The sequence below is a fragment of the Trichoderma aggressivum genome (genome assembly GCF_033847375.1).
Source record: "Trichoderma aggressivum f. europaeum strain CBS 100526 chromosome Unknown scaffold_019, whole genome shotgun sequence".
Taxonomy (NCBI): domain Eukaryota; kingdom Fungi; phylum Ascomycota; class Sordariomycetes; order Hypocreales; family Hypocreaceae; genus Trichoderma; species Trichoderma aggressivum.
The window spans coordinates 1-11,948 of NW_026946385.1; the positions used below are offsets into that span (position 1 = coordinate 1).

Here is an 11,948-nt window from a genome sequence, read left to right on the forward strand (position 1 = left end):
TCGGCAACGCAGCTTCATTGACCGACAACGCTCGGCGGCAGTCAATGGCTCTTGGTTGCTATCATCGGATCGCGTGCTGACAATTGATTTTCTTTGATGGCGGCCTTGAGGCGATCCCTTGCCACTTCGTAGCCCTCGGACTGCAGGGCATCTGTGCGGGCGATGATGAGAATGTCGCCGAGATGCTTGCTCCTGACTATGTTGGCAGCTCGGATGCGAGATAGAAACTCGTCTTCAGGGACGATTTGCTTGTTCAGGAGATGGCCGCAGCGTTTGGACTGGACTTGGTCTTCTAAATGCAGCGCGGCCACCCCGGCTTGCATGTACTGGGACACAGTTCGCCCAACCATAACAGGGCCTTGAGGAAGTATAGACGATACACAATTATTAACCATGTGCAATGATAAGATGGATATGCAAGGGTGTCTTCATAAAGCTTTACCTACCTCCAAATCCGGTGTCTGCATCCGCGATGAGAGGCACGCTTTGGTCCAACGAGGCAATCATAGAAGCCGTATCTCGCATGTCGTTGAGTGTAGCTATACCTAGATCTGGCATTCCCAGCCGAGACATTGTCGTGCCGGCTCCTGTCTAAACCTGTATATTAGCAAAAGCACGCTGAATACCTACACAACAATGGACCAACCATGTATAAACAGTCAAAGCCGGCTTTGAGAGCTATACGAGCCGTGAAGCCATCGTATACGCCCGGACACACAATGATATTGTCGGGCTCTGCCAATTGGGCTCGGAGTCTAGCCACCGCCGTCTGCTGCGTCTGATTAGACATGGTGATGATAACGATACGTGCGTCAATGAGGAAGTTCTAGATGGAGATATCTACTTCCTCTCTTACTGCCTACATACTTCTATTATTTATCTCTTCCTATACTAATACGTCGTGAATCGTCATCAACATTCACTCTACCCAGATCTGGCGAGATCCGGCCTGCCGAGAATGGCCGCCTCCGTCGTCATTACCAAATGCCGATATTCGCCGATTGCGTAGTGCTGACAGCGTTCAACAACACCACGATACTGTCTGCTCAAATGTCCAATAAATAAGTACATGTTATAGCTCGAGATGGTTGTTTTCTGCAACAATTAATTACATCAGTATACCCTTGAACCCATTTCTTCAGCATCGTCGAGATACAGTCAATCAATCATGACCCATACCGCTGCTGCAACTCCATCGGACGTTCCCTCCGACCCATCAAGCCCAACAGGACAGCTTTGTACATGGATATCTTCCCTCACATATGACGATATCCCAGAAAACCTTCGTGTCCGTGCCAAATATCTCATTCTTGACGGCATCGCATGCGGCTTAGTCGGCGCCCATCTACCGTGGTCCGAAAAAGCGACTCAAGCTCTGATAGAACTGGAACTTACAGAGGGCTCGGCCGGCGTCATTGGCTATGAGCGCCGAATCAATGCTCTCAATGCGTGCTTGCTAAACAGCTCATTCATTCAGGGATTTGAGCTGGATGATTGGCACACCGGAGCTCCTCTGCATTCGAATAGCATCATTCTTCCCGCCTTGCTCGCCGCATCTGATCATTTGTCCTTGAAGCCAAGCGCAGCTTCATCTTCTTATTCTGGAACCGGCAAGGATTTCATAGTATCATACATTGCTGGATTGGAAGTTGGGCCTCGCGTTGGCCTTGCTCTTCATGGACCTCACATGTTGTCCATGGGATGGCATTCAGGCGCCGTCTTTGGCCCTCCCGCATCCGCCGCCGCGGTAGGGAAATTTCTCGGATTATCAGCCGGCGCCATTGAAGATGCTTTTGGTATCGCATGCACTCAGGCTGGTGGATTAATGTCCGCGCAGTTCGAGTCTGAAGTGAAGCGAATGCAGCATGGTTTCGCAGCAAGAAACGGCCTCTTGGGCGGAATCCTCGCACAAACTGGCTACATTGGGATAAAGCGCGTATTTGAACGCGAATACGGCGGCTTTCTCAAGCAATTCACCAGCGGTAACAGCATGGAGCCGCAGTACAAGGTCGATGAAATCGCCAAAGGGCTTGGCCGAGATTGGCTGATGAAGGGCGTTGCAGTCAAGCCATATGCCAGCATGGCGGGCACACACAACACGGTGGATTGCTTGACAGATCTGCGTCAGCTTTATCCCGAATTGATGAATGATTTATCCGGGATTGAGAGAATTCTAATTGAGTTGAGCAAGCCTGCTTTTGAGCACGGAGGATGGGACACCAAGCGTCCCTTGACAGCGACGGGAGCGCAGATGAGCAACGCGTATGTTGCAGCCACATACATTGTTGACAGTGCAATTCTTCCAGCTCAATTCTCTGCCCAGGCGATTGAGAGAGATGAAGTCTGGGAATTGGTGGACAAGACGACGTGTGAGCTCAACAACGACTTTGACAAGATGCGAACTCGAGTGAGTGTCTGGTTCAAGGGCAGGTCGGAGCCCATCATTGCGGATCGGCACTTGGCGAAGAGCGTTAAGCCGCTGCTGAGCAATGATGAGATCCTTGAAAAGTGGAAGAACATTACGGCTAATGTTATTGACGACGAGCGAAGGCAACAGATTGAAGGTGTTATTCTAAATCTTGAGGATTGTAGTGATCTTGGTGTATTGAGTCAGTTGCTCATGGGCAAGACGGCGAATCCGATTGGATGATTCGACCTTTTGCTCATCTTAGTTGAACTATACTTGATGTTAGATTAGATGATCTATTGGCATCAAAGCAGTTAAATGTTGATTCTGCTTCTTATATAGATTAGGCAATCTGAGATAGCGTGCTGTACAATAATAAACGGAGTGTGTATTCAGCACCCCAAGTCAATCAACCAGCATCCAGAATGTCCAAATGAAAGCTACATGTAGTGATTATACCGAATACTTAAATGTCAGTTAGTAGTATCTATGTCAAATTATGCTACATAGGCCAATCAGTCATATCTAGGTTCATAGCCCAATCAAAGTCAACAAAAGGTTCATCAGCAAATGGTGCCGATTGCTGAATGTCCGGCACTGCATTTACATCACCAGTTGCTGGCAGCGCATACGAAGTGACATTCTCATTTCCAATCAAGGTCTCGGATCGAGCTGTATATCATGTGAGTAAACGGCTTCTGGACAACAAAAGGCGCAATTAGAAACTTACTCTGCTGTCTATTCTCGTAAGGATTGCCCAACCCACCAAATTCCTGTCTCCACCACCATAGGCAATCAAAGAGGATGCTCATTGACAACCTACTAGAGATTCGACTGGTAAGGCTATCCACTGTTCCATCCTTATTTTTAAATATCGATTGGCTGTTCCATAATTGGCCGAGTATGGAAGCGGCCCTCGCGCTCAGATCATTATTTTGCAGCGACTCTTCTCGGGCAAAGAATATGGCGGCGAAGTAAGCTTGCTCACCGGCCTGAAGATCCAAGTGTGGTGCAAGCTCACTGCGATGAATTTTCAGAATTGTAAAAGCCGCCAGCATAACAGATTTTTGAACAACGACGGGTGCATTCTTGGCGGTAGCCCCTTCATTCCACGACTGCTGACACGCGGTGTTGACGAAGCTGCATGCGACTGCGAAAAGAGGAAGAAAGGCCTCGAGTTTTCGAGACGCTGGGTCTATGAGGAAGTGGCATGAAAGGAGATGTAGACGGAAGCACTGGAAATAAATAGAATCTTGTTTCTCGACCATTAGCACTATGTCAGAGTCAACTTCCCGGAAGAAACTGTTCTTACCGATGGCTGTTTGCCCTTGAGACGCAGCTCTCGTTAGCTGCGCATCAAACAAACTAATACACGATAGTAGTGACGCAGCTTTTTCGGGGTCACGACCGCCATGGATTCTCCTCAAAGCCTCAGTTGCGCAAATCATGATTTCGCACAGTCTGAGAGGTAGCTTGGTCTCTTGTTGAGGGCTTGTATCGTCGCCACCGTCTCCTCCATCTGAGAGAACTGGTAAAGTGAACGCATCACTTAAACCCAGAGGCAAAATCCCTTCTCCAAGCCCAACGCTATTGAGAGCAAAAGAGAGTCAGTTTGGTCGTTGTATGCGTGACTGGGAGTCGGAGATTCACATGTAACAAGTTATGCAGCATTGCTTCCATAACATGGCGCGATTAGCTCTTTCGAGCCTGTTGCCGTCCAGTATCGTCCTTGCAAAGTCTTGACCAACCCCTGCTACGTGCAGCCCGATTTGCATGGCAAGGTGTAGAGCTGCACCCGCGAGAACAAGACTAATGCCTCTGTGCATAGTATTGACCGGAGTTGGCCACTGACATAGCAACAGTATGCCCTGGATGGCCTGTATGGGGCTGCTCCTTGACTCCAGGGATGCAAAGGCCATTGAATTAATCCTTGGGGCGAGTCGACCCAGCATAGTTGGGTCACCGGTATAGCGTCTGCTGCCGATGTAAACTATAACCCAGAATAAGAATGGAGACTGCTCATAGCATTGGTTTGGGTTTGGTTCTAGTTGGGAGGTCGGCAAGAATGGGGCGTACAAGCTAAAGAATCTGTGGGATAGTCAGTATCGGGGTCCAGATGGCTGGCAAGCAATTGGGAGGTATACAGATCGAAGCAGTCCTGAATTTTGCGACCAGATACCAGTTGCCCATCAAACTCTCTGCCGCTAGCTATTGATTCGTTTGAATCATTCTGTAATATGAGAGACTGATGACCACCACTCTCCTTAGCTGTTGAGGGCGTCGTTGCTGGCTGTGGACTGGCAAGTACCGCATCTGAAGCCGAAGCCGAAACAAGCAGTGGAGTCAAGAATGGAACTTCTGCCGCATCTGGGATAGAATCCGGAGCTCCAGCCGCAACATCGACGCCGGAAGGTCTCGCCATCCTTCGTCCGGGTGTGGGGCTGTCTAATACAGTGTCATTCTCCTCATCTGCAGTGCGGCGTCTCATGGCCTCCAGCTCGCTTTGCAGCTGCGCTTTGGTCCGCCGAGATGCCGGAGTGCGTTCGACAACACAAGAAAGCTGCATGTGGCGGCATCGCGTACACGAAGCAGGGGGCTCGGCATCACATTTGACCTACACGGTAGCCGTATATCAGCGAATGAAGCGTGGTATCATAATGATGATGATGATTACTTACCTTTTGCACTCTACAGTCTCGACATGCTGGATGACGACGCACTCGGACTCGTTCAGGAGCCATCAATACATGTTTCTGTCCCGTGAGAAGTGAGTTTACAATGAGATGAAAGATGGCGAGATTGGCCGATTGGCTACAGGAGACGTGGTGAGCGCTGGCACGTGACTTTGTAAGCTGCCCGTTTCGTGTTATTGAAGTGTCATGACAATGACAACAACCAATAGAATGTCTAATCACCAAGAAGAAAGCCTCAGACAGGTTATATAATAGCTGTATTTTGGTCACTATCTATTGGGTGACATTTACCATTGCATACCGGCCGCCTGGCCACCAACTTCCACAGCTCTCCCGGCGTCCTTGGTGCTGCCGCAAATCATGTCAAAGAGCTGTTTGCCAAACTTTTTAAATGCCGGAGTGATGCCTCCTGCTTCTACCAATTCTCTCTCCATGGTAGACAACTGGAAAGAAAACTCGGCTTCTCCAATGTTAATCCGATTGTTTTCCAAATCAATACTGATTTCTGCACTGTCTACGGCTGCCTCGAAAAAGGCCGGGTCGTCCATGGTAAATCCAAAGAGGCCGAGGCTGGGCTGATTGCGGCCGTAAATAAAGGCAAAAGATTCGGCAATCACACACTTGATACCACATCCTTCACCACGTCAATCATTAATATATAGGTCAAATAAATAGAAGGGAAGAATATGAGGGCTATACATACCAAGTAGTGCTGATACCGCCTGCTCCCGTGAAGAGCCGCAGCCAAATGCCTTGCCTGCCACCACGACATTGAAGCCTTCTTTGGCTCGAGTGCGAAACTCTGGATTTGTATATTCAAGGCAGTGGGATCCAATCTCTTCATTTGTTCTAGATGAGACAAGAAACTGGGCCGGTGCCAACTGCTCTTTGTTAGGCTCACTGCTAGCAATACGCTGCGATTCAAGAGAGACATACCGCATCTGTATCAACGAAATCTCCGAGTCTTTGGACCTTTCCGTGAATAAGCTTTTCTCCTTTCTTCTCAAGCTGGTCTGAAGCCTCTGCCGCTACCACATCTGAATCCTTGGAATCATCATTTTGAGTGACTGGTGTTGCCGACTGATTGTCGCTCAATACACTTTCTGGTGTTGCTTCAACAGGACTTGCTGGCTCAACCCAGTCCGGCTCTTTTCCTGACAGCTTTCCCTTTAGAGATCCGCGACCGTTCAAGAGCTCCCATCTTTCTGGAGGGATCAGATCAATGAAATGTTGCGGGTTTGTCACGGTCATCTGAAAAGACGACGCTGCCACAGTCGCAGCCGAAGCGAGATTTCCGATGGAACCTAAAATCCCATGATGAGTCTCCTTTTTCGTTGGCTTGGGCAATACTTTCACTAACCTTGGCCCATACGGTTCTCAAAGTTCCTATTCTGAGATGACAGCCAAACTTCAGACTCTTTCGCGCGATCCGCAGATATACCCACGCAATAGCTGCATCCTGGAACACCAATCTCAAAGCCAGCATCTTCATAAATCTGTGCAAGTCCCGATTTTCGCAGCTTGTCAAGAATAGGTAGAGATCCAGGGACCACCTTTCTCTTTTTGCCGTCCTTTGATGGAGATAGTCCGCTCTTCAGCCCTTGCTCCAAGACCAAGGCGCCGAGAATGATGTCTTCTTCTGCTGTGGTACAGGCTCCAATGAAGCACCCATCCAGCTTCATGCCCAGGACATCTGTCACCGGAACGACATCATCGGGATTCGGATATTTAGCCACAAAGGATTCAACCTTGGCTAAATCGATGACGTGCGATTCGGCGTAGACTGCGCCCTCGTCTGCACGAAAGTAGGTTGATGCGTTCCTATGTCGCGCCACTCTTCGTCCATCAATGAATGCCTTGGTTATATGATCCGGAGTGAAAATCCCAGTCACACCTCCCAACTCCTATATTTGTGAAGAACTTGTTAATTCGATCCATTCCAACCGTAATAAGACTCAACAACTGACCGTCGTCATGTTGGAAATTGCAAAACGTGCATCTGGGGAAAGATAACTAAGACCAGGCCCTGTATACTCGACCACGCGATCCGAGGCAACCGTGTTCCTCTTCAGTCGCTGCAGTACGTATAAAATGACGTCTTTGCCTCCAATTCCACGACTTGGTTGTCCCACGAATTCAATCTTGACAACCTCAGGCACCTTGAACCACGTCTCTCCCGTGATGAGACCCATGGTGACATCCGCCGCTCCAAGCCCAATGGCAAGACAGCCAACTGCGCCGGAAGAGCATGTGTGGGAATCGGAGCCGATGAGGAGCATACCTGGTTGGGCACGCTCTCTGAAAAACTCTGTATGCATGATGGTGTACTGAATTGCCACTGGCGTTAGCAAGCTCTGGCTCTAAGCATGGATGTGAATGTGATGTTGGCTTGACCTACGTTCATCCCCTGGTACTCGGTCATTTTAAAGACCTTGCGCGCTTTTTCAGATGACTCAATGAGCCTCTTAACTTGAGGCATGCCTTTGATCCTAGGATCTACGACGTGGTCACCGGCAAGCCAGAAGCGATCATTGCGGAAGATGCCAGGACTTCCCAGGCGATTATAGGTTCCTTCCATACCCTTGAATTGGATTTTAGCACAAAATTCATCGTGGCTCAGCATTGATGATGGGAAAATTTGGAGTGACTTACAGCCCATGACGCCTCTGAAGCCATGATCCAGTCCAAAGATACTCGGATAGTGTCACCAGTTCTTACATAGCCTTTAGAGTCAATGGCGTGCATAGCGAATATCTTTTCGGTAACAGTCATTGGCGGTCTATCCTTTGGAGCTAGCTTTTGGGTGCTGGCCTGCGTGGATTTCTTTCGGTCATCCGAGTTGAGTGCCTCTAGCCCTGAATTAAGAGGTCAGTACATGGCATAAACAACATGGGATATATGGAGTGTGTGGGTGGAATTTGAAGGCTGCTCACAGGCTGAGATGAGAAAGCTAATCTCGTGTATATCATCTTCAGTGACTTGCACATCTGTATTCAGCCCAAGACCTCCATAGTTGGGTGAGGTTGAGGCAATTTCAGAGATCTGAGAGAATACGTGACTTTCTCGAGAAGCTCCCTGCTTGAGGAGCACTTGGCTAACGTTGTCGAGCAGAATAAGCGGATGTACTTCTTTGCTAGTGATATCCGCTGCGTCAAGCTTGACAGCCCGAGATTTGAACAACAGATCGGACCACTTGGTCAAAAGCGCCTCCGTATTGATATGATCGGTAGTCATTATGTTGATAGCGCGGAGAAATGATGAGTGATAGTGAGGAGGTTAGAGTTGAACGAGGGACTGGCTTCCCGCTCTACATAGGCAGTGACTATATAAGTATACAATATCGAGTCAATATTATGATACGTCATCGTTTGACTATATCAATTATTGAGACCTCATCGTTTGGCCTACGTGCGGGCTACATTATCGTCTACGTATCACTAAAGAGAGTGGCCGAAAATGGCCGGACGCCGCTCAATTTCGGCGATGTGCGTTCACATATTGACCAACGAGCCGTTGTTTGCCAGATTCGATGCCGACTTGACAATACAACCGCACGGCCTCTAAAATGCCTAAAATATGTGTCGAAATTGTAACAACCAATTGTAACAAACTCCTATTGGATGACACCGGTTCCGAATAAAATGCTAGTATTATCAAGAGCAAACTAGCTAATTCGGTATCTACCTGTACTCAGTAAACCCACGTTTAACTGTAACTCGCTCGCAATAAAACCAAGTGGCATAGAAAGCCTTAGGCCATCTTAATTGATGGAACCAAATCTGATTGCGTGTAGACCTTTTATTTGGAGTTGGCTTAAAGAGATTCATCAGCTGCTTCACACATGCGGCGTCATCGGCTATGATTTTGACACGGTTTGCATGAAGCGCAGTAAGATTAAGTACTAGACATATTAGTTTTAATTCTGATAGCAAGAATAATAGAAAATTACCGGCGAAATAATCGACGAGGAAGGCTTCACATGCTACTTGAAGCGCGTCCATTGCAACACTGTCAAAGCCAAGGCGACAACCAATCTCAGAGACAATAGACCGGCAGAGTCCAATGAAGGGTGTCTTGTGGATGACTAGCTTTGTTATCCTCTGAGGTTTATTGACCTGGCGGTGCTCAACCTCTGAAATTGTTAGAATCGTAACATACATAATACGCGCAACAAACATGGACTTACTGCCAGGTTCCCAGCGCCGCTTGGGGCTGCGACGGAAAGTAGAACGCCTGCGAGCAATCTTCCGTAGGATGGTCTTGCGAGTCGCTTTCGCCGCGAGACGCTTGCGGAAATCCTCGTCTCCTTCTTGCTCGACCATCGCCACCTTTCCTTGCGAGTTGACACTCGTGGAAGCGGGAGCGGCTTTCTTGATTCGATCCATCTTGTCACTTCAAAAGGAAAAGTTAATTAATGAATAATGAGTAACAGATTGAGAAGGGATGAGCGACGGCACATACCAGAAGGGCGAGCAGGAGGAGCTGTCTTTAAAGCGATGAAGGAAGAGAGGGGATGAAGAAGGAAAATGATGTAAAGAGAAGAAGAAAGGGAAAGAAAAGGGTTACAGCTGTGCGTTGATACTTTTGTGCTTGACTGTACAGGTATACCGTTTGGCTTTAATCTGCCAGCTGTTGAAAACATGTTCTGCCAGCTGTTTGACTGGCAACGCTTTTTCACTACGAATTTCATTTTATCGCCATCTCTGTTGTCAACAAGAACGGCTTGGCTTATTGATGATCAGCTAAATGTTCGAATCATATATACGCGGGCTGGATATTGAATTCGTCATAGTCCGAGACGAAAAGCCTTTCCGGAACGTGTGTTTTCTTTCGGCTCGCATCTATCTAGGTGAATTCTTTCGACTTCCTCCGGAGGCTGTACATAGCCTCATGCGGATACCACGCTCGGACTTATGAATGTATTTGGAGAAGCAACATTCTCGTTTCAGAAATCCAAGATTAACGCGCAATGTGCTTGTAACAAATCCGACATCACCACGGCAATGTGACTGGGACGACTATTAGCGAGAGAGAATCGTGCTGTTGTCACATGATTTATTTTGGTTCATGGAGTGATCTTGGTTGAGGTGATTCACAGTGAGTATATTAACACACAAGACGTCTTGCAACACGCAGGTACTGTCGAGTTATCTGTTAAGACTTGCGGTAGAACACAGCACAGGGGAAGCTGCTCTTTTTGTATACACGGAAGTTCATGTCATCGATGCCCTAGGTGCCAAGATTGATGGACCGAGAAGAAATGAGATCAGATAAGTTGAGGTTAAGAATTGTATGTTGAGTGGCATTCGGAGCAAATTTACAGGGCAACATGTAATCTTTGACTGAATACATGTATTCAATTGTCAGGACATGCATTTATGACGTGAGCTTTCAAGTATCCTTACAGCATAATCTTGCTGGATATCTACAAGCCGGATATCTGCAGGCAATGTGCTTCCCGCACAAACACGCACCAAACCGTTCCAATGTGGGCCGAAAACGATTCAGCGATTTTGGCTCTCCATCACGCCTTGACTAACTGACGTACATGATGGCGGGCCATGTTGCCCTGGTACTCTGTTACTAACACACATCAGAAGTGACAAATCGCCCGTTAGTCAACATTATGAAGCCGCCAAATGATGGAAAGAAGGCGGGAGATGCGAGGCTAAACCGGGCTCATGTGTAGTTGTCTAGGTATTAACAGGGCGAAGGGTGGGGATTTCGGACTTGGATTCCAGAGACTGTCTGCCATACTCTCTAAGCTTAAAACCATAAATCAGCCTTGTTTTCCAACTACTTCATCTCCCCAAGACAATGCAATCGACAATAAGACATAGCTTCATCCGCCATCAGTTACAGTCTGTACCTTGCCGATTCGTCCTTGAGAAGAAAAAGACACCTTGCTTTGCACAGCGACAACTCCAATCAGTCAGCATGGCTACCAAGACCAACATTACGCTTTACACCGCGTCAACTCCAAACGGGATCAAAGTTCCAATCCTGCTTCAAGAGCTTGGGCTCGACTACAAGGTGCGAAGAGACATCCGTTCTCGTAAACAAACAGTGACTGAGAATCAAGAAACTGACGCATCGTAGTTGTACCGCGTCAAGCTCAGGGAGAACGAGCAGAAAGAGCCATGGTATCTGGAAATCAACCCCAATGGCCGAATCCCCGCCATCACAGATGAATGGTCCGACGGACAAAAGATCCGTGTTTTTGAAAGCGGACCTATCATGGAGTACCTCGTTGACCGCTACGACAAGGACAACAAAGTCTCATATCCAAGAGACTCCCGTGAATATTGGGAGGTAAAGAGCTGGGTACGTTCGTGGAGTTCCCGGAACTAATTGTACGGCTCGGGCTCCAAACAACTGACACTACATCTCAGCTCTCATGGCAGATCGGTGGCCTGGGCCCCATGCAAGGACAACTAGAGCATTTCCGAAGTAAGCTCTTGTGAAATGTAACTCCTCAATGGGTCACATACTAAGCAGATACCATAGGATTCGCAACCGAAAAGATTGAGTACAGCATCAACCGCTACGCCAATGAGACTCATCGCCTCTATCGCACCATGGACACCCACCTGGCCAAATCTCCACACGGGCTGCTCGTCGGCGACCGCGTCACTATCGCCGATATAGCCTGTTTTGGCTGGATTGTCAATCACGGCAAGTCCCTTTCCTATATATACTATGTAGGTCATGATGCTAATCGAGATACTTCTTATAATAGTCTCGGACGGTGTTTCTCTTCAAGAGTTTCCCCATATAGAAAAGTGGCTTGAGAGGCTCCTAGCTCGCCCAAGCTTCAAGAATGGCCGAGAAGTTGTATAATCAGGTTT

General features: G+C 48.0%; 5 protein-coding genes across 5 annotated transcripts; 2 read left to right on the forward strand and 3 right to left on the reverse strand.

Annotated features, from left to right (window-relative positions):
* Positions 1-41: 41 nt before the first annotated feature.
* Triagg1_5379 (uncharacterized protein) lies at positions 42-790 on the reverse strand (the record flags this gene model as incomplete). Its single annotated transcript, XM_062899887.1, has 3 exons — positions 42-358; positions 447-591; positions 647-790. 3 exons carry the CDS (start codon positions 788-790, stop codon positions 42-44), a joined length of 606 nt encoding a protein of 201 aa, XP_062755500.1.
* Positions 791-1,168: 378 nt separating this feature from the next.
* Triagg1_5380 (uncharacterized protein) lies at positions 1,169-2,650 on the forward strand (the record flags this gene model as incomplete). Its single annotated transcript, XM_062899888.1, has 1 exon — positions 1,169-2,650. The coding sequence occupies one exon, from the start codon at positions 1,169-1,171 to the stop codon at positions 2,648-2,650; it is 1,482 nt and encodes a 493-aa protein (XP_062755501.1).
* A 259-nt stretch (positions 2,651-2,909) lies between these two features.
* Triagg1_5381 (transcriptional regulator family: Fungal Specific TF) lies at positions 2,910-8,334 on the reverse strand (the record flags this gene model as incomplete). Its single annotated transcript, XM_062899889.1, has 12 exons — positions 2,910-3,079; positions 3,138-3,935; positions 4,484-5,021; positions 5,086-5,218; positions 5,392-5,734; positions 5,804-5,981; positions 6,037-6,404; positions 6,461-7,004; positions 7,068-7,427; positions 7,499-7,681; positions 7,753-7,955; positions 8,034-8,334. The coding sequence occupies 12 exons, from the start codon at positions 8,332-8,334 to the stop codon at positions 2,910-2,912; spliced, it is 4,119 nt and encodes a 1,372-aa protein (XP_062755502.1).
* A 516-nt stretch (positions 8,335-8,850) lies between these two features.
* Triagg1_5382 (uncharacterized protein) lies at positions 8,851-9,485 on the reverse strand (the record flags this gene model as incomplete). The annotated part of the gene is made up of 4 exons (XM_062899890.1): positions 8,851-8,879; positions 8,942-9,001; positions 9,050-9,232; positions 9,287-9,485. The coding sequence occupies 4 exons, from the start codon at positions 9,483-9,485 to the stop codon at positions 8,851-8,853; spliced, it is 471 nt and encodes a 156-aa protein (XP_062755503.1).
* A 1,552-nt stretch (positions 9,486-11,037) lies between these two features.
* Triagg1_5383 (uncharacterized protein) lies at positions 11,038-11,878 on the forward strand (the record flags this gene model as incomplete). The annotated part of the gene is made up of 5 exons (XM_062899891.1): positions 11,038-11,133; positions 11,200-11,424; positions 11,493-11,550; positions 11,608-11,801; positions 11,840-11,878. 5 exons carry the CDS (start codon positions 11,038-11,040, stop codon positions 11,876-11,878), a joined length of 612 nt encoding a protein of 203 aa, XP_062755504.1.
* Positions 11,879-11,948: the final 70 nt, after the last annotated feature.